The sequence below is a fragment of the Clinocottus analis genome, unplaced genomic scaffold, assembly GCF_023055335.1.
Source record: "Clinocottus analis isolate CAN_PGR_092001 unplaced genomic scaffold, fCliAna1.0.p SCAF_2, whole genome shotgun sequence".
Taxonomy (NCBI): Eukaryota; Metazoa; Chordata; class Actinopteri; order Perciformes; family Cottidae; genus Clinocottus; species Clinocottus analis.
The window spans coordinates 2,355,462-2,377,971 of NW_027175931.1; the positions used below are offsets into that span (position 1 = coordinate 2,355,462).

The 22,510-nt window shown below is 47.4% G+C and overlaps 1 protein-coding gene across 6 annotated transcripts in view; it reads left to right on the forward strand.

Annotated features, from left to right (window-relative positions):
* The window catches only part of pax3b (paired box 3b), a 22,512-nt gene extending 246 nt beyond the window's left edge, over window positions 1–22,266 (forward strand). The window contains exons 1-9 of one of the 6 annotated variants that reach the window (XM_068584540.1): window positions 1–340; window positions 736–971; window positions 1,130–1,259; window positions 2,012–2,155; window positions 13,599–13,798; window positions 14,707–14,869; window positions 15,185–15,405; window positions 18,590–18,874; window positions 22,128–22,266. The exon at window positions 1–340 is cut by the window's left edge and continues 246 nt beyond it. In XM_068584540.1, the coding sequence (XP_068440641.1) occupies window positions 256–340; window positions 736–971; window positions 1,130–1,259; window positions 2,012–2,155; window positions 13,599–13,798; window positions 14,707–14,869; window positions 15,185–15,405; window positions 18,590–18,874; window positions 22,128–22,145 (1,482 nt within the window). In that variant the 5' untranslated portion in view covers window positions 1–255 and the 3' untranslated portion in view covers window positions 22,146–22,266. The remainder of the gene's footprint in view (window positions 341–735; window positions 972–1,129; window positions 1,260–2,011; window positions 2,156–13,598; window positions 13,799–14,706; window positions 14,870–15,184; window positions 15,406–18,589; window positions 18,875–22,127) is intronic. The other 5 variants (XM_068584537.1, XM_068584543.1, XM_068584541.1 and 2 more) reach the window with 5 other exon arrangements.
* The last annotated feature ends 244 nt before the right edge of the window (window positions 22,267–22,510 follow it).

Here is a 22,510-nt window from a genome sequence, read left to right on the forward strand (position 1 = left end):
GTCCCTTTTGACTCGCGGTCCTCCCCGGGAGCTAGCTAACTGAGGCTAACGCTCTTTCTTTTTAAACGTTTTTTGTTGTCAAGGAAGCTTCTTCACTGGCTATTTTTTTTTGTGTGTGTGTTTTTTTTTACTGCGGAAAAAGCTGTGTGTTGGAGCAACAGCGGTCTCCCTCACTCCCTCCCTTCCTCCCTCCCCCCATCTCCCCCACCCTCGTTAAGGAGCTATCTGTATAGTCACCCCGGGGTGTTTGGAGGTATGACTGCGTTGGCGGGGTCGATACCCATGATGATGCGACCCACGCTGGCTCAGAACTACCCCCGCAGTGGCTTCCCCCTGGAAGGTAACGTAAACCCACCACACTGCCCGAAACGCGGAGCCTTTTCCTCCAGCAAAAAACTTATAGCTGACCTCACAATTCAGTCGTTTTTATTGCTACTTGTGTAGCTTTTCTGGAGCTTTTTGGTGCGTAATTCAAGCAACTTTTCTTCGTCAGCAGGCTATATAGGTAATAACATGTTAATAAACAGTGTACATGTTTTAATGGGATACTTTTGCAATAAATTATTGCGTGAAAAAATATGTATTGTCAGCTGTTTTTTTTTTTTTTTTGTAGAAGTGAAATAAAACCGCCGCGTCATTATCTTGTTATTGGTGTATTCAGGTACACTTTGGGGGAGTCTGTTAAACGTAACTTTGGTGATATGTATTTGTATTTTTGGGGGGTTCCGTGTGTAGTGTCCACCCCGCTGGGTCAAGGCCGCGTGAACCAGCTCGGGGGAGTTTTCATAAACGGCAGACCTCTGCCCAACCACATCCGACACAAGATCGTGGAGATGGCGCACCACGGCGTCAGGCCGTGCGTCATCTCCCGACAACTGCGGGTCTCCCACGGCTGCGTGTCCAAGATCCTGTGCCGGTACCAGGAGACGGGCTCCATCAGACCCGGGGCCATCGGGGGCAGCAAACCCAAGGTATGCGCGCGGAATATGTGGGCCGCAAATGTAATATTGATGCATATTCGTGTGTTTAATTAAGTTTTGTGTGATTGTATGCGGTGTGTGCGTTGGGCCCCGAGGGGCCACGACAACGTGAATAAACTCTGCGACTTGTCTGACCTTTCTCTTTAAAGCAGGGGACAACGCCGGACGTAGAGAAGAGAATAGAAGAATACAAGCGGGAAAACCCGGGTATGTTTAGCTGGGAGATTCGGGATAAATTACTGAAGGATGGGATATGTGACCGCAACAACGTTCCTTCAGGTAACAAAGGGCGGACAGGAATTCATTTACACAATTATACTTATTATTATTCATCTGTCATTAGCTCTTTATATGTCAAGCTAAACTTTGGCCACAACAGGTTGTCATATGGATGACTTTTTAATTATATTAATATAAAAAACACTATGATTAAAGTAGAAAAAAGCCCAGTATTTTAGTTTTTAGACTTATAACTTATTTATTTAGACTTATTTATTATATAAATATATATATTATGTGTATGATGTAAATATGATGTATATATAATGTATATATATATAATTTATAAATGATGTATATATGATGTGTATCTGGTATATTACATATACATATATAAAAATATGCATAATATATATCTATATGTACACATATATATCATGTGTATATATATGGTAGATATATATAAAGTTATTATTATTTAAGTGTATGATTTGTCAACTTTTAATGTCGAATGTTGAAAGCAAATATACTATATATATATATATATATATATATATATATATATATATATATATATATACATATATGTGCTATATAATCTACATATGATATATTATTGATATATATATATATATATATATATATATATATATATATATATATATATATATATATATATATACATATATATATAGTTATTATTATGTAAGTGTATGATTTGTCATCATGTTGAATGCATCCTTTGCCGCTCTCACTGCGTGTCGTGTTTCCTTGATCACGTGACTCACCCCGCGTCTTCTTCATCCCTCCAGTGAGCTCCATCAGTCGCACCATGCGGAGTAAGTTCGGGGTCCGCGGTGAGGAAGAGGAGGACGAAGAGGAGCTGGAGAGGAAGGAGCTGGAGGAGAGCGACCGCAGGGCCAAGCACAGCATCGAGGGCATCCTGGCGGACAGATGTGAGTGCGTTAAACTCATGTCACGTGACGTTTTTAAAGTCACGGCCACGTGCATGGGAGCAACTTTATTACACTTTTTTTTCTGTGTTTATTCGACAAATTGCCCATTTAGGACGCGCTTTGAGGACTTTATCGCTGTGAAAGTGAAAATCTAACAGACTGTTTATCTGATATTGAATCACACGGCGCGCGCTCATCTGGCAGCTTAACGTGAAACCCGAGTTCAGCTCCTCCGACCTATTGACTTCTTCTTCTTCTTCTTCTTCTTCTTCTTCTTCTTCTTCTTCTTCGTAGTTTTACAACGTGACTATTATTGTTTTTATTTTGTATTTATTTTGTTTTATTGTGAGACTCCCAGGAGACAATAACACACATTTTTAACTGCCATGTTTTATTATCAATATTCTGGGTCGCTTTGAAAGTTTATAGTTTAATGCAATTAATTAATTGTATTTTTTATTCTTGTGTTTAAAACGATATATATCACCACCAAATATATATATATATATATAAATATATATATATATATATATATATATATATATATATATATATATATATATATATATATATATATATATATATATATATATATAAAACAACTATTGTTTCGTGGATTTAAACCATTAAAAAGAAAAGAAAAAACGTACCCCTCCTGCAAAAAACGACTCGTTGAAATACTTCATGTTGGCCTCAGCTCAAATGTTTTGGTTGGAAACTATATTTATTATGGGATGCCAAGGAATATATAACTCATTCCTTCTTTTTCCCTTATTAGTCAGGAGCATAATTGGATATTTGAGAGCAGTGTTGTGTCTCATTTAACCTTTATTTTCAATGTCAGAACTGTTGTCGTTGCCTCTACGTCATTAGTGTGTGGATTCGTCGCGCTTTAATCTGCTGCTTTCCGAACGATGACCAACCTTTACAATATTTTTCCCTTCGGGAAAGATAATTATAGGTGTGCGCGTGACAGCTCAATTGAACCCGATCTTGTTAAACTTCATATTTCCATGTTAATAATCCATCCCGGGAGACTAAAAAGGCCCCAAAACGAGGCGTTCAAGCGCTTCCCACCTCGTCTCTTCGTTCGCTTTTCCCTTTGGAAACAGTTTGAGGAGCGAAGTGTCAACACACGGAGGAGGAGGACAGATAGGAGCCTCCATGCCCCCACCTCCCTCACCCGACAGATGAGTTGATCAAACATTTGTTCAACGGTTTCCAAAACTCCTCCACAAAAGCGCGCGCGCAACAGGACGCGCGGGGATGAACTTGGGGGAGACAAAAGGCGCGAGAGTCCATTTGGGGCTCGCGCCCCGGCTGCGGACAAAAGGGCCAGCTTGGAAACCGCTTTGGCAACCTGTTTATAATTCAGTCAGAGAGAGAGAGAGAGAGAGAGAGAGAGAGAGAGAGAGAGAGAGAGAGAGAGAGAGAGAGAGAGAGAGAGAGAGAGAAACACACTGAGGCCGCAATGAAGGATGAATTATTCAGGTTTTGAGGGCTCCGCGAGGGAAAATGGCCGTTTTCACCTACAAAATGTTTCCTTTTCTAGCGTGTGCGTGTGTGTGTGTGTGTGTGTGTGTGTGTGTGTGTGTGTGTGTGTGTGTGTGTGTGGAGGCGACAATCAACAGCCTCTAAAACCCGGTCACGTATTGGCACCAAAGAATGCGTGCTCGTGCACCCATAAAATACAAATAAATAAAATAAAAAAACAACTGTTGGATTGCGCGCGAACGAGCATATGAATATGATATAAATGCCACTTTAAATTTTTTTTTTTTTTAAGTGAGAACATTTCAAAAACACGTGTCACTTCTTGTTAAAAAAGTTACGCACACATGTTGTTTTGTTTACTTCCGGTTTGCGTTCGTTACGTCAGAGCTTTATAACAGAAGCGGACAAGCGTGAAGCCGAAATTGCGGTGATTGTCATAATATTCTGACTGTATTCTTCCCTCCTCCTCCTCCTCTTCCTCCTCCTCCTCCTCTTCCTCCTCCTCTCCTTGATGCTAATAATACTGCTGCGTGTCTCATGGTCTATTATTGATCCTCCATGAGTCGCGGCCTCGCGGCCTCACAGCATTAATTATGTCCTCTAAAGTCTAAACGATGTCACATTAAATGACGGAGGGAGTTTATTAAAGGGAGCTTTCAGTGAATGGGACCAATGTTCTCCCCGGAGAGCCCCGTCTGGCCCGGAGCGCAGCTTCACAATGACACCCCCACCTCCTCACTCACACACACACACACACACACACACACACACACACACACCCGTCCTGTGCTGATGCGCTCCAACTCCGTTAAACTCCCCCCTCCTCTTCCTCCTCTTCCTCCTCTTGCTCCCCAAATCTCTTCAAGCAGATTAAATCAACTCTTTTATTTCATCCCACTTTCATCTGGAGAGCTTCTCTCTCTCTCTCTCTCTCTCTCTCTCTCTCTCTCTCTCTCTCTCTCTCTCTCTGAATAATGAATAATAACACACAAACCTTTTAGCTCGGTTTTAAAAACTTCTTCCCAGATTCCTGCTGCAATAAGTCAAGTTTATAAAACAACCCCTCCCCCCTCTGCTCCTCCTCCTCCTCCTCCTCCTCCTCCTCCTCTTCCTCTTCCATCACATATTTATATATCTGCCTCAGCGTGGGCCCTGCAGGTCTGTCGGCTCGTCCCAAACCTCCAGCGTCACAGTAATTAACCCTGGAGACAACGTTAACGATGAGAGCGGTCACAGAGGCCCCGCCCCCTTAAAACACGCCTCCTCGTCTCCACAGTGTATCTTAGAGTCCAAACTTAGGTGAAATTAGCCAGATAACACAGAGGAGCCTTGTTGAGGGCCGATACATTTCCATTTAGGCCCTGGCCTTGTGTGTGTGTGTGTGTGTGCATTTACACACACACACACACACGCGCACACACACGCATTCCACTCTGCAATGCAAACAGTCAAAGGGGATAACTTTATTTGGTGAAAGGGGATCCTGAAAAAGGGCTAATTGAATAAGCCCGGGATCTTTGAAAAACCCTCCGCCATGGTGAGCGCAGTCATCATGTCATAATTAGGTTTATTGAGGCGCATTCCTTCAATCTGCCTCTCCATTCCCCCGGGCTCATTGTATCCGAGCCGAGAGGGGAGGGGAGGGGGGGGGGGTTGAGGAGGAGAGGGGGGAGGAGAGGGAGGGGGGGGGGACAATACATGAAAGAGCCGTAAAGATTTAGCTCGGCTTTTGTCGCAGAAACGGAGTCGGGACTTTGTTTGTGTAAATAACGCGCGTGAATGGAGATCTTGGGGTGTTTTCTTATTTTTTGGAAGGAGGGGGGGGGTTAAAGGATGGCGTGCTGCAAATGCAACATGTGGGCACACACAGGAGCGGTGTGTTTGTGTGTGTGTGTGTGTGTGTGTGTGTGCGCTTACGGTAACTCTTGCGTCGGCCAGTTTGCAGTTATCATCTGCAGAAGCCTCGAGAGCTCAGACTTTACGTTGGTGCGTGTGAATGCTGAATAAGCTGGACTGTGTGTGTGTGTGTGTGTGTGTGTGTGTGTGTGTGAGAGGGGACGCCGATGTGTGTGTGTGTGCACGCTCGAAAGATGTTGTTTAAAACAGACACACACACGTCGTCAAACTAGTTCCCTCTGAACGGAGGAAACCCCCAAATACGACGATTCAATGAATCTCATCGACAGAAAAAACAACAGCCAACTATTTCGGTTAAAATAATATCTATATTTTCAGCACAAAACGCCCCAAGTTCTGCGGTTTCAGCGTCTCCAATGTGAGGATGCTGCACTATAAAACACACGAGACAAAAGACACACACATCGGACTTTATTTCGGGACATTTAAGTCTTCCTCTTCTTCAATTTCCAACTATTTTACAGACACAAAAACAAACACCCGGCAGGACAAACGAGTGTCCAGTTGCGGCCCGTCAACACTCCCGCTCGGCTCTTAGAATAGCTGTCGGCTATTAGCGTCCGGGGAGCCGAGCGTCCCGCTGAAGAGGGGCCCTCTGTCTGTCCCGCCCGTGAATGCGTCACTCAGCGAGGCCCATGGGCACGAGGGCAGAGAGGGGCACGAGGGCCAAGTGGCCAGCACCAAACACCCCTCACCCTCGGGCGCCGTCTCTCTCTCTCTCTCCGTCTCCCTCCCTCCCTCTAATAAGCCCATGCACGACGAGCGTCGGAGCGTGAAAACATAGTTATCTGCAAATGAATGGGCCGCTCTATGCTTCATTAAAGCCTCTTTTTCCTTTCACACTCTTATTGTGACCCTCTGATATCAATTCAAAGGGCAATTAATGAATGCACACCAACTTTGAAGTCAGGAGGGGAGGGGGGGGGAGACTTGTGCGTGCATGCATGTGTGTGTGTGTGTGTGTGTGTAGGGGGTATTTGGGGTATTCCCCCGCCCTCCCCTGTCAGAACTGGCTGCAGCGCCCCAGCCTTCACCCCCGTGTGATGGACTCGCACACACTGAGCCCAGAGAGTGAGCCCCAAAGACGGTTTGAAGGGAGTGAAAGAGTGAAAAGGGCCCGGCGAAGGTCAAGTAGAATGGCTCGCCTTAGAATAAGGCCCCTCTTTATCTGCTGCAAGTCTGCACTATAGGCACAACAGCTGGGGGGGAGGAGGGAGGGAGGAGAGAGAGGGAGAGAGAGAGAGAGGTTGCTTTTTAAAGTGCAACGAGTGTGTGTGTTTCTGAGAAAAAAAAAGTAGACGGATTGTGCGTTTGCTTCGGTTTGCAAGTTTAAAAAAACGTGTCTTCATTTATATTTGTGTGTGTGTGTGTGTGTGTGTGTGTGTGTGTGTCGGGAAAAGGGTTAAGGTCAAGTGTCAAAGTTTGAGTCCCAGTCAACGCACCGCCGCCGCCGCCGACGGGCGGGACAGGCAGCTGTCAATCACCCGCTCGACGAAGGCCGAGACTTCCATTGAGAGCTTTGTTAACCAATTAGCCCCGAAGCTTTTGTGTCTCGTCGATTAAGGGCGTGTGTGTGTCTCTGTGTGTGTGTGCACGGAGGGATACGGGGTTTGCGTGTCCACACTCGGTCGTTACGCGGCGCTCGGCCCGGATGGAACTAATCAATTTGCTTTTCGGGCTTTTCGGGATGAATGTCCGGCTCTGTTGGGCCTGATTACAGGTATGTTCCAGGTTTGAGTCGGGATCCTCTGCCAAAAAAGACCCGGAAAGTTCTTTTTTTTTGGGGGGAATATTTGCCATCTAAAAAGTCCGAGGTAAAGAACCAAGAAACCGCCGTGTCCCATGAACGCAGCATCAGGTTTTTTTGCATTAAAATGTAATAAAAAGGGAGTTTTCCTGCATCAGATCTCAAGATACACGCGGCACAGTTCCTCCTCTCGTCCTGCAGAGTTTTATATCAATTCATTAATTTAATTTAAGTGTAGACCGACGTGGCGCATGAATACAAACACACAGCGATGCCGTGAGTAGTTTCACAACGCAGCTGTGCTTGAAAGAAAATAGTTCCTCTGTGATTTTGCTATTTTTTTGGGGGGGGTTTTGGGTTACAAAACTAGTTAACCAACACAACGGGTAAAAGAAAACTTATTTTAATCTGATTTTTTAGGATATTTTGGCAGGAACTGTAGCCTTTAAGGAAGGAACAAGAACTTGACATACTACTGCAGTTGTGTGCGTTTTTTTTAAGTGTTCTTGGATAGAGTGTCTGTGTGTGTGTGTGTGTGTGTGTGTGTGTGTCTCCGCTCGGTGGATATTTCAACAAGTGGCTCTCCGGCTGAGCTGTGAGTTAAAAGACGGGGGAACCACAGGGGTCGCCCGGGGTCACGCTCCCCCAGCGCCGCACAGGAAACGGGGTTAGCAACACATTTAGCTGCAAATGACAGGTAACCACTTCCTATACACCACACACACACACACACACCACACACACACACACACACACACCACACACACACACACACACACACACACACACACATCTTCAACAACTCCCATCGTTCTTTTTTTTTCTTTGTCGTGTCATCTCTGTTTTGTTGTTGCGTAACGAGACTGTTTCTGACAGTCTGCTCACATCGTTTGTGTGTGTGTGTGTGTGTGTGTAATCACAACCCCATGCTTTTAAACACACACACATGCACACACAAAGACACACACTTTCATGCCTTGTGGACTTTATACATGCTACGACCGTTTAAAGGCAACTCACTGATCTTTGTTTGCACCACACAACAGCGTAAAACACACACAACAACTTCCATTGCTCTTTTTTTTGTCGTGTCATCTCTGTTTGGTTGTTACATAACAAGACTGTTGCTGATAGTCTGCTCACATCATTTCTGTGTGTGTGTGTGTGTGTGTGCGTCTAATCACAACCTCATGCTAACACAAACACACACAAAGACACACAAAGACACACACTTTCATGCCTTGTGGACTTTATACATGCTACGACCGTTTAAAGGCAACCCGCTGATCTTTGTTTGCACCACACAACGGCGTAAAACACACACTCTCACACACACACACACACACACACACACACACACACACACTGACACACACACACACACACACAGAGCAGTGGCACACTCGCTCTCGGGGCAGCTGTGAAGGTTGACGCTCCTCCTCAGAAAGTCAAGTGAGTTCGCTCTCCTCGCCGCTCCTCCCTTCCTCACACACACACACACACACACACACACACACACACACACACACACACACACACACACACACACACACACACACACACACAGCATCTTCCTCCCTCTGAACCCGGCAGAGAGAGTCACAGATGGGTCCTAAGCTGTCAGTAGAGCCATTATCCGGCCGGCATCTGCCCGTCCTGACTTCTATCTACTGTTTAATGCAGTCGCTCAGTCACTTAGCGGCCGGCTCCTGAATGGAGCAGCGCGGCCGGCACGCCCAAATAAACGCCGCGTTTGTCTCCTCTGCCTTTTGTGTTTTGTGTTTTTTTTAAACTTTCCTGTGGGAGGAGAGAATAGAGAGAGAGGAGGAGGAGGAAGAAGAGGAGGAGGAGGAGGAGGAGGAGGAGGGCGCTCACATTTAGCTTCGCTATCAAGCAGAACCCCTCAGAGGAGAAGAGTTACTGGGACGTCCGAAGAGGGGTGTAAACAGTCCGCATATGGTTGGTTAATTCCCACAAGTCCCAAAATCCACATCCCTCCTCCTCCACTTCCCCCACCTCCTCCTCCTCCACCTCCTCCTCTATCTCTCTCTCTCTCTTCTAGAAAAACAAAACAAAAACAGCAACGCCGAACATCTTTCCAACAGCCCGTTTTCAGCCAAACCCTCCTTCCTCTCCTTCCTTCCTCTCCTCCTTCGTCGTCCCCTCACTCCTTCCTCTCCTCCTTCCTTCCTCTCCTCCCTCGTCGTCCCCCCTCTCCTTCCTCTCCTCCCTCCCCTCCTCCCCCTCTTCCCTGCTATACGTCCCTGTTGGGTCTTTTGGCCCTCGCAGGTTGCTTTGGCCCCGTGTGCCTCTCCAGGGCTCCAGTTTGGTTAAATTAAACAGTTTTCTTTTCTCCTCCTCCGCCCTCCTCCACCCTCCTCCACCTCCACCCAAACTGCTCTTATTCTGCGGCTTCCTTACGCTGCTCCTCCTCCTCCTCCTCCTCATCGGCTCCTGGGTGATTCCTGCTCCTCCAGATATAATTTGACCCTTTTAAGGCTCACATTGACTCATATTCTGATGAACCGACAAGAGCCAGCAACCCTCCTCCTCCTCTTATTCCTCCTCCTCCTCCTGCTCCTCCTGCTCCTCCTTTAAGCTGAGGTGGAGGAAAAGTACACAGAGAGAAGTGGAGTGTTTACAGGGGGCTGTAAATAGGTTATGTTAAGACGTAGCACATGTGTGCAGCGACGTGAAGGTTCGAGTGGATCATTCGGTTTGACGCTGCCATCAGATCGCGGGGATAGCGAGGCGATGACGGCAAACGGGGCACTCTGAAACCACAGGTTCACGAGGTCGGATAAGATCCGGGGAGCGTGTGTGTGTGTGTGCGTGTGTGTGTGTGTGTGTGTGAGTAAGTGTGTGTGTGTGTGTGTAAAGGTCTCCTCTACTCGTCGCTCTCCACCTCTTTGCGAGAGAGGTATTATACATCCTGATGCTGATTCGGCATTACGCATTATTATCATCACAAAGATCGTTTTGGAGTGTATTGCGTGTGTGTGTGTGTGTGTGTGTGTGTGTGTGTGTGCTTGTGGCCCGCGAGCAAGGGGTTTACTGGTAATGGACGCTAAAGTGGAGACGCCTCGGGGTTGACAAGCTCGATTAACGTAGCCTCAAAAGTGCATGTGGAACCAGAGAGGAGGGGGGTTGTGTGTCTTTGTGTGTGTGTGTGTCTTTGTGTGTGTGTGTGTGTCTTTGTGTGTGTGTGTGAGCCGAGTGGTTGGACTCACCGCCTTGGCACAAGTTTGCCCTCATGAACTTTCTTCACCTGCCACTTTAATTCGCACCGCATTATATTTTATATCACATAAAGTATTAGTAAGTGTGAGGCGTGTTGTGTAGCTGCTTTGTGCGGCAGAAGAAAACACTTCTTTGTGGTGCTTGTTTTGATAAAGTTACTGAGGTTTTGCATTAAATGCTTTCAGTAAAACAAAAGTCAAAATAAGATGTATACTTCAAATCAAATTGTGTTTTCTCACATTTCTTAAGAAGATATTTGCGCACGTGAGAGATAGAAAATACTTTTATGAGTTAGGATAAACTTTATATATATATATATATATATATATATATATATATATATATATATATATATATACACATATATATACAGATTTTCCGATGCTTTATTTCTTACTTTTTGACTGTAAAGACGGAGAAGAGCTTTTCACAGCGTTGACGAAGGCCCGACGAGGCGCGTGGATGTTCTACGCTTCTGCCAAACAACACAAACATCAACAACAATAAACAAACAAACAAACACCAACACAGACGCTCAGACGGAGCGACAACAACTAACAACGACCGCGTTGCCCCTCAGGTGCTCCTACAGTTCCCTCTGGAGGAAGGGGGTGTTTCTTTTTTTTTGGGGGCAAAGGGGGAGGTTAGAAATGCCCCCCGGCTGTGCACCCTCCCCACCCCCGAGCCCTCTGCCTCCCCTCTTTACGCCCCCACCCTCCCCTCGGCTCCCCCGTGGGGCAGGTGACAGCCCCTCCGCTGTGAGGGGCCGAAGGGAGCCATGACGGATTCCACAGATGGAGCGTGGAAATCGCGGGCAAAGACCTCGGCTCTGCGGAGCAACAAAGAGCCCCGAGAGTCACAGAGAGGAAGAAATATGGGTGGAGAAGGGAGAGAGAGGGAGATATGGGGGAGACAAAGAGAGGGAGGAAAGTAGGGAGGGATGGTGGAGAAGGTGGTGCTTGTTTAAGGACGGTGGCGTGCAAAGAGGTTTGCTGATGTTCCAAAGTGAAAAAAAAGAAGAAGTGTGGCTTCATTTATTTTGTACACATTGCCGGCTGACTTTTTTTTTTTTTTTTTCTATCTTCCCGGGTTTCTAACCGTCGGCTCGCATGCGTTCCCTCTCCTCGTGTCTCAGCGTCGCCTCGAGGCCTCGCCAGAGCCGCCGCTCATGTCGCTTCTTCTTGGAGCGGTATAGCGCTCGTACACCGATAAGGTAATGCCAAAGTGATTAAGGATTTTTCTTCCCCTCTCCTCCTCCTCCTCTTCTTCCTCCTCCTCCTCCTCCTCAGCTTTCCCAGGACCCAAATCCCTGTGAAATGCCGAGGAACGTGCACGCCGCTCTCGTCGGGGAGGGGAAGGGGAGCGAGCAGGCATTCCTCGCCGCCCTCCTTCCTCCGTGCAGGAACTGGAGGGGGAGGCCACACAAAAACACACTCACACACTCTCACAAGGCCTCATCTCCTTGTTTTCCTGCCCCTCAAAAAACTACCGTCTGAAACGCCACCGGTTACATCAAACGGCGCTTTTTTTTTTTTGTTATAGTTATTTTTCGCCGTAAATGTCGCAAAAGAGGCCATTTTGAAGCCGTGGGTCGCGGGTGAAGAGCTCGTCGATAGAAGGCCGAGCCGTGGACGAGATGCCCTGCAGAGGCTTAAGGCGACGCCCCCCCCCCCCCTTCTGAAAATATTTTACTTATTGCCTCCCTCATGCTTGAATGTTTCTTTACCAATTTGCCCCTAATGCATGTTAAGTTGACTCCCACTGCTGTTGGTGTTGCGAGGAGGAAAAAAAAAAAAGCCTGAAAGAGGGTGAGGGGGGGCGGGGGGGGGGGGGGGGGGGGATCAGTTTCACATGAGGGGCCCCGAGATATTTGGATTCTCTTGTATTTTATTGTTGCATCTGAAGGGGAACTAATACAGTGTCGGTGCACAAAAACTTCCCCTATACGCCGAGGGGGAATTAATTAAGTGTAACGCACAAATAAAAAAGAAGAAGAAGAAGAAGAAGAAGAAGTGGGTGCTTTGGCCTCGGGGGAACTTTGAAGTCGGCGAGTCGACAGAACGGGGATCACCGCAGGAAAAAAAGTAGAAAAACACACACAAAAAGCTGTCGGGGGACACTGCAGCCCGGTCAGGCCACGAGACCACAACGACAGACACACAACTTGTGTGTGTTTTTCAATCGAAGCGAAACAGACAAATATGCGTTGTGAGGACGTAAAGTTGAATGATTGTGAGTGTAATTACTTTTTGGGGGATTTTTTTGGACAAACACACACACACACACACACACACAAATTAATCTGTAGTGAAAGTAGTCGTTAAAGCTTTTGACACAGTTTTTCTTTTTCTTTTTTTTTTAGAAAAGTAGACCAGCTGAACAGTTTGTCCTTCTTCCAGGCACGCACACACACACACACACACACACACACACACACACACACGCTCTCAAAGAATAGGCCCTGGGTCCAAATTAGCCTTTTGTGTGCCTTTTAGTCCACCAGTCACCCCCCTGCGGTGTCCTGGGAATCTCGGTCCATTGGGATTATTCCTTAGGCTCAGAATATTCCTTTCTGAATGGAGCTCTGTTTGGCAACACGACCACGAGGAGGACCAACATGCCTTATGGCGCACGTGTGTGCGTGTGTGTGTGTGTGTGTGTGTGTGTGTGTGTGTGTGTGGAGAGAGAGAAAGGAAATAACCCACCAAGATGTAGAGAGTAAACGGACGCTAAAAAGTGGCACAATGTAAAGATACTAAAAAAAAATTGTTTCAGTTCGGTATTTCACAGTCCATCTGGTGCCGATGGTACTCTAGACGCCCCTGGTACTCTAGATCTGGCGCCCCTGGCACTCTAGATCTGGTACCCATGGTACTCTAGCTCTGGTGCCCCTGGTACTCTAGATCTGGCGCCCCTGGCACTCTAGATCGGGCGCCCCTGGCACTCTAGATCTGGCACCCCTGGCACTCTAGCTCTGGCGCCCCTGGTACTCTAGATCCGCTGGGCATTCTTTAAGTGTTTCCTCTCTCTCTCTCTCTCTTGCAGCGAGTCACTCCGACGAGGGTTCGGAGGTGGAGTCGGAGCCTGACCTGCCGCTGAAGCGGAAGCAGCGGCGCAGTCGCACCACCTTCACGGCGGAGCAGCTGGAGGAGCTGGAGCGGGCCTTCGAGAGGACCCACTACCCCGACATCTACACCCGGGAGGAGCTCGCCCAGAGGGCCAAACTCACCGAGGCCCGGGTCCAGGTACGCCGAGGACGCCGCCACCGTGCACGCCGCCACCGTGCACGCCACCGTGCACGCCACCGTGCACGCCACCGTGCACGCCACCGTGCACGCCAGAGAGTTAAAAGCAGATTCCCGGCTCGTGAACTCACAGGAATTCCCGTGTGTGAATTTGCGAAAGGCTTTCTATTTTTTTTATAAGCTGCGGGGTTGTAAAAGTGACCCGGAGCGTCACGGGGAGCCGTGAAATCCTCCGACAGGAGTTCAAACATGAACGCGTTTACAAGACGGCAGCGACGCACACACACGCACACACACACACACACACACACACACACACACACACTGCTGCCTGCCCCGAATGACCTGTCACGAACATCACACACACACACTTTTACGCCTCGTGGACTTTATGTACACGCTCCGACCATTTAAAAGGCTACCATCTGATCGCTGTTTGCGCCACACAACGGCTTAAAACACACACACACACACACACACACACACACCTCATCCTCACACCCAGGGGTCTAATCTGGCCTTTTCCTAGTTTCTGATCTGAAGTCCAGTAAATTCTCCTCCACGGGCCCCATATGGGAAGTGTAAGCAGGCCCAGCGTGAGCCCACGTCCATATGGGCCCGGCATGTCAATCCCAACACACACACACACACACACACACACACACACACACACACACACACACACACACACACACACACACAAGCACAAACTCATGTAAATGTGAGTCTATTATTGGAACACGTGTAAAGTCCGACAGCAGCATATTTTATCGTACTTCTTTTTCTTTTTGGTTGTTTAACATTTTATTTCCCAAAAACTGCACTCTGACAAACACACACACACATACACACACACTAACACACACACACACACACACGCTGATAGAACGTGGTTGTCGTCCCTGCAGGTTTGGTTCAGCAACAGGCGGGCGAGGTGGAGGAAGCAGGCGGGCGCCAGTCAGCTGATGGCGTTCAACCACCTGATCCCGGGCGGCTTCCCGCCCTCCGCCATGTCCAGCATCGCCCCGTACCAGCTGTCCGACAGCCCGTACCCGGCATCCATAGCCCCAGGTGAGGGAGCAAGACGGCTCTGGTTGTTGTGGATGGACATACGACTGTTGGAAATAACTCATCAGGAGGAAACATCATCATTTATTAAAGATTTATGTAACGTAATAATTATTTACAAAACATTTATGATGTTCTTCATTTTTAGGCGCCTTTTTTTGAAACATTTTTGTGCGCTTGCCTATCTATTCTCAATCAAGTTTTTTCAATTTTTTGGGAATTAAATAACGACACATTTACTCATTCGTACGTTTTGAGCGGACATGTTTTCTCTTGAAAGTAACTTCCAGCATCTCACAAAGCGTTTCCTCTCGGCAGAGCCCCCCAGCACGTTGCATCGGCCTCAGCCCCTCCCCCCCTCCTCGGGCCACCAGGCCGGCGGCGGCGTTGGCGTCGGTGGGCAGGTGGAAGGAGGCTCCGCCTACTGCCTCGCCCCCGGGCGCCACTCCTTCTCGGGCTACTCGGACGGCTTCGTGAGCGCCGGAGGAGGACCGGCCAACCCCATGAACCCGGCCCTGGGGAACGGACTCTCCTCACAGGTGAGAGGCCGCGGCTTCACCTGCGTGCTTTTAGACTTGATGACACACAAACAGAAAAAAAAACAACAACTCAATGCTTTGAGCGAAACACAACTTTTCTGTCGTTTCTCAGTTTGACGGGAGACTCGTGCGTTTTGCCTCTCGAGACTTTTCTCACACCGGAGCTTCTTTTTTAACATTTATTTTGTCTTTTCTTTTTTAAAAGCGCATGATCTCCCCTCAGACGCACGGCCTCGAGAGCTTTGAAAAGTCAAGTTACCCTTCGCCCACGTGTCCTCGCCGATTAAATCCGCCCGTCTTCCGCGCGTTACCCCTCGGCTGAAAAGCGAGACGGCTTTAAAAAAAAAAAAAAGACAATTACAGACAATTATCCAGGCACCGACGCACCCAAGGTCGCCGCACCTCAGACAGAGGGCGCGGCAAAAGGAGGCGTCAGGAGGCCCTAACAGGCAGAAAATGAGGTTTCGGTCATCACAAGGGAACGATGGCGATGGCGGCGGCGGCGTAGATAATCGATCGCCTCCGTGACGCGGCGAGGATCAGTCTTTACGCAAATATTACACGGCGTGGTCGAGCGGCCCGAGCTCCTTCCTGCAGGCCGGACCATTGCAACAAGGAGGAGTCCGCGTTCACAGATTAAGTTGGTCGTCGGCCATTTTCTTGCGTGTGTTTTGGGGCACAGCTCGTCCTCCTGAAAGGACTTTCTGCAGGAGGAGGCGCTTTTTTTCCCGTTTTTTCGGGACGTACCGGAAGCGGCGAGACAGACGCGAGCATCCTCGCCCTCTCGATTGCATTCTCCAAAAAATGTTTGCCTTTTGAGACATTCCTCCAGGAGAGAACGCTCCAAAGTTTCTGGTTGATTTGTTTGTATTCGGTCGAGCAGGAGCAGGAATGTCTCGTCTCTCTCAGATGTTTTTCAGGCCCCGAAACCGTCCCGACATTCTTTCCCCGCTAAGTCCGGCTGGACGCGCCGATGCAGGGCCGCCGGCGACGGAGAGAGAGAGAGGTCCAGATATGAGACGCCCTGGATGGGAGGGAGGGAGAGAGGGGGAGAGGGGGAGGGATAAAGAGAGGGAGGGAGAGAGGGAGGAATGAAGAGAGGGAGGGAGGGAGGGAGAGAGAGAGGGAGAGAGGCTAACAGACACACAAGTCACCAAACTAGAACCAGTCACAATTATCTCTCTCTCTCTTCCTCTCTCTCTCTCTCTCTCTCTCTCTCTCTCTCCTTCTATCTCCTTCTCTCCCCTTTCTCTCTCCCTCTCACCCCCTTCTCCCTCCCTCTCGCTCTTCCTCTCCCCTCCCCCTTTTTGTCTGAGGTGAGCATTACCCGGCTAGAGGAAACAACTCCTCTCTCTCCCCACATCTCTCTCTCCCTTCTCTCTCCCCCTTCTGTTCCTCCCTCCTTCTCTCCCTCCCCCCTTCTCTCTCCCCCTTGTCTCCCTTCCCACTTCTCTCTCTCTGAGGCGAGCGTTACCCGGCTGGAGGAAACTCTTCCCTCTTCCTCTCTTTCTTCCTCTCCCTCTCCCTTTCCCTCTCTCTCTCTCTCTCTCTCTCTCTCTCTCTCTCTCTCTCTCTCTCTCTCTCTGTCCACATGGACTCTCCTCCGTTCGTCTTTGGGAAATGACTTAAGCAGCACCATGTGTCCGTGTGGATGTGGAACAATATGTCACTTAGAGGCTCAGAGCGCCGCGTACCTGCTTCCCATTAGGACACCGGGGGGGGAGGAGCCTCCCGCCTCGGCCTGCAGGCCTCCAGGCCGAGGCGGGAGGCGGGCCGCGGTGCGTTCAGAGCGAGCCCGTCCAGTCGGAGAGCTACCTTCATACGCGATAAAGTTTCTTATTAACGTTATGCATAAATACACGCTTTGATGGAGGACAGGTAGAGTCAGCGGGCGTGGGAGGGGTCGGGGTTGAGAGGGGGGAGGAGTCAGGAGGGGAGAGGGGGGAGGGAGGGGAAGTCTGCTTTGTGGAAACCAGTTGAAACGCTTTGCCCCACGGGCTTCTTTCCCCGTCCCAAATTTGATTATCCGGCGGCTAATAAAGACCAGGTCAAGCGCTGACGGAGTCCGTCGGACTGCGGGCGAAGCCGCCTGTTGGAGGTTTGAGCGCGCAGACCTTCCCTTCATGTTATCTTTAGCCGCCGTATCTCTCCCCGAGATAAGTCGTTATCTTTTCATGTTGGAGCGGTGTCAAGAGGGAATTTTGGAGTAAGTGGAGCCGTGGATCGGAGGACAAATTGCCTAATTCTTCCTCCGTGGTGCTATCTCCGTCTGGGCCCCGGCCTCTTTTGATGACTGGAGGAGGAGGAGGAGGAGGGGATTTCCTCGTCTCGAGGTCTGAGGCGATGCACGGTCGCTCGTAGACGAAAATATGAGAGATATTTAATATGTTGGGAGGCCTTTTTCTCGGGGTCGGGGCCTGAAACAGCGTTCTTTACGCTCATGGAAACCTGGAGGAGTTATGACATTTTCAAAATGTCATAACTGAGGCCTGGAAAAGTCTATAAAATCCCCCAAAGTGTAGTAAAAGTACTGTAAATGTGTTATATGTGTTCATGACGTTATCTGCTTTTCAAAGAACGAGGCTCAAAATATCAACAGCATACATACAGGCATCTATATAAATGTTTATTCTTTTAATCAAACTATTGTCTCTCATTCATTTGTGTCATTTAAGGTTTACTTTATGCTTTGAATCCTCATTGTTAGTTTAAATACTACATTTTATCACTTTTTACTGTTTACACACACATTTCACACAATGTTTGATCATGAACATTTGGTTTAAAGTCATAAAAAATTTGGTTAAAAGTCATGGAAATGTGATTTAAAGTCTTGGAAAAGTGATTTAAAGTCTTGGAAAAGTGATTTAAAGTTATGGAAAAGTGATTTAAAGTCATGGAAAAGTGATGGGAATGTGTTTAAAGTCATGAAAATTAGTTTAAAGTCACAGAAAAGTCATGTAAATTTGGTTAAAAGCCTTGGAAAAGTCATGTAAATGTGTTTAAAGTCATGGGAATCTATTGGTCACAATGTGTAGGAATCCTGCTAAAAAGAAAATCCAAATAATTCCTTTAAAAAAGTCGCCATGAGTAAACTTAAAGGATCCGGATCCATTGTCTTCTGCTGTTTTTTTCAACTCAAGTGAACTTAACTCCCTCCTCCCTCCCCCCTCCCTCCCATCAGGTGATGGGTCTGCTGAACCCGGGTGGCGTGCCCCACCAGCCCCAGAGCGACTACGCCATCTCCCCGCTGACGGGCGGCCTGGAGCCGCCGGCCGGCATGGCCGCCAGCTGCAGCCAGCGCATGGAGCACATCAAGGGCCTGGAGGGCCTCACCAGCGTGCCCTCCATGGCGGCGCTGCCCTCGCTGCCCGGCTCCCAGTCCTACTGCCCCGCCTCCTACAGCTCGCCGGGCTACACCGTGGACCACGTGGCGTCCTACCAGTACGGCCAGTACGGGCAAAGTAAGGTCAATAGACTCCACCTTTTCTCTTTTCATCCTCGCCTTTTTCCACAGACACACCTGAAGGAACTAAACTATTAACCCCTTGGAAACTGTGGCAGATATTGCAATAAAACTTTTAGATTTTAGATACTTTTTCAGTTTGCGGATGCAATTTTCAACAAATGCCTAAAAGTAGGTGTGTTTTCAAAAGTTAAAGAGCTTTATAGAGCTTTTATTTAACAAAAAAAAATAGTAAAAGCCATAGTTTTATCAGATAAATATGCTCCATCGTATAGGAGACGGACATTTTAAAGCCTCTAACAGTATTATTATTATTATTAAAGCATCTAACAGTATTATTATTATTATTAAAGCCTCTAACAGTATTATTATTATTATTATTATTATTAAAGCCTCTAACAGTATTATTATTATTATTAAAGCCTCTAACAGTATTATTATTATTAATAAAGCCTCTAACAGTATTATTATTATTATTAAAGCCTCTAACAGTATTATAACCAGGCGCTACGAGAACATGAGCTTCAGCTTCATCGGGTGCAATAAAGTTATCGTGCATTGTCATTATTTAAATAAATAAACAATGTTCTGGTTGGTCGAGGTGGAGCAAGTCTAATTTCATTTTTATATGTCTATATATTTTTATATATAGACACACACACACACATGTGTGTATATATATTTATATATATATATACATATATGTATATACACACATATATATACATATATATATACATATATATACACACACACACACATATATATATATATATATATATATATATATATATATATATATATATATATACACACAGTAAATATACAGTAAATACAGCACAGCTTGATAAAGAACAATATTTTAGAAGTAGTAGAAGTATGAAGTAGCATACAAATAGTACTTTAAAATTGTACTTGCTGTCAGTAGCTGTCACACTGATTGCACTTATATTCTGTGTTTTTCCCTCATTGGGGTTTTCTGTAGTTTTAAATTTGTTCATGCAACATTTTGTTTAAACAAACTAAATAGGAAGAAATTAAAAAATAAAACTCACTGTCATAACGTGAAATATTTAAAGACGATTAGCGCGTTTTGTAGGTTTTACCAAGCGCTAACGAATGCTGAAATGTTGTATTAGCATTGTGTCATCCGTCCAAATATTGAGGAAAATATATCTATATCTCACGGTTTCCTTGCCTGGACAAGTTGAAGACTTTTCCAACTTTCTACTGGTTTTCTTTCGTGGCCTTTCAAGCCCAAGTCCTCCGATACGAGGCACAATTATCGGGCGTTCTGGTAGCAAGACGCGAAAACCTGTAACCGCAAACTCCTGCTCTGAACCCGGGGATCAGGAACGAAGTGAAACACGTCACAGGTCGCTGCAGGTTTCGGCTCCTTAAAGGCAGCTGACATTTTGTTTGCGGGGTCCAATCAGTCGGCCTCGAGTGTCGGGGGGTTAATTGCGCGGCTCTGATTCCATCGCCCACGAAATCTGGCGGCTTTTAGCGAGACCGCGAGAGCGTCGGCTCCCGCCGTAGCGGGTGAGAGAAGCTATACCCGCGCTAGCGGGCGGAGGAGTCGCTTCACATTACCGTCACCCGAATCAAAAACTTCAAAAGAGAGAAAAAACCTCCGTGGAGCTTTTTTTTTTTTCGGAGGGCGACGTCGCTCCTCTCCGTCACGCCGTGATTACAAGCCGCCCGACTCGTTTCCAATTCTCTTCGGTCCACACGGAAGAAGGCGGGGGGGGGGGGGGGGGGGGGGGGGAAGGTTCGACCAATCAGGTTCATCCACTGACCTCTTGGCGACCTCGAGAACTCCAAAAAATATAATAAAAAAAGAGGGCAGCAGCCGTGCACCCGTGCACGGAGTGCTCCCGGACTTAATATCCGACAACGTCTAATGAAATATCTCGGTCGGATATCTCAAAGTGAACCGAATAAAGAATCACACACACACACACACACACACACACACACGTACACCTCGGACAGCTCGCGAGGTCCATCTTGATGTGATTAATCAGTGCGGCTGCAGAGCCGGTGTGCGGTTGGGTTTGGAGGTCTCTTTCTCTTGGGGGGGCGGCCGGAGCCTAACAGCCTCTGGCAGGGCGGCGATTAGAAACAGGTGTCTGTGCCGAGGTCAGCTGAGGAGGAGGGGGGGGGGGGGGGGCGCCGGACGCCACGCTGGAAATTCACCACGCCAGCGTTGTGTCGTCTTATCGCGATGAGACGACGTAATGCGTCACTTCCCGCCTGCGACCACGAAGCGCGTTAACAGTTTATTGTTCCTGTTTTTCTTTGTCAGCTTTGAAGTTGAGTGTGTTGTTGTCTTTGAGGACGAATTAGTTTCACTACTCGGGATTAATAAAGTTTTCTATCCGACTACTTCCTTCCCTCCCTATATACCTACCTACATAACTACCTACCTACCAAACTACCTACCTCCCTACCTACCTACCAAACTACCTATCTACCAAACTCCCTACCTAGCTAACTACCTACCTACCAAACTACCTCCATACCTACCTAGCTACCTACCAAACTACCGACCTACCTACCTACAAAACTAACTACCTACCTACCAAACTACCTCCATACCTACCTAGCTACCTACCAACCTCCCTACCAACCAAACTACCTCCCTATCTACCTCCCTAGCTACCTCCATACCTACCTAGCCACCTACCAACCTCCCTCCCTACCTACTTACCTACCAAACTACCTCCCTACCAAACTACCTACCTACCAAATTACCTACCTATCTACATACCAAACTACCTCTCTACCAAACTACCTACTTACCTATCTCCCCATCTACCGTAAAAATGTGGTTGAATGCAATACGTTGTTTTTTTTAACTCATTTTCTACATAAGTACATGAAGTACATGAAGTACATTCCATGACTCAGCGTTTCTGTAGTTGGAGGGTCTTCCTGAGGAAGCTTTAAAGAGCTTTGAAGCAGATCAGCCGCGTCAGGAAACAACCTTTCAGTGAAATGTTCCGTATCGTTTCCCCAGGTCTGAGATTCTGAGCGTGAAAAATAAATAGTTGACCTCACACCCCGAACCGCTGTTAGCACATGCTATGCTAACAATAGCCACATGTGAGCGCAGCGTCACGCTACAAGATTTACCGTGGTCGTATATCTCTTTTTATCACCTCTCCAGCTTGTTCTACTTCAACAGTCCCTCCTCAATAATAACTTAACAACTGTCTCATCCCTTCTTCTTCTTCTCCTCCTCTTCCTCCAGGTGCCATTTCTTATCTGAGGCCGGAGGTCACCTGATCCAGAGCGTCGGACTCGGCACACGGACATTCTTTTTTTTAATATATATATATATCTGGACCAAATTTTTTATTTTGCTGCCGTTTACCGGGACACATTCTGTCTTTTTTTCTATTATTATTATTATTAATATTATTATTCATTCTTGTTGGAGGAGAAAAAGTAAAAATAAAAAAAGAAGGGACCACAAGAAGAAGAATTTCAGACCAAAAAACTGTCATTGACGGACCAGGATGGAGCAGCGGAGCTCCGCCCATCGCAGAGGCCCCTCCCACAAAAACACTCCAGGTGGAGGCGCAGGGGGGTTTCTGTCTTTGTGAGGACGGAGAACCCGAAATCTCTTCGTGG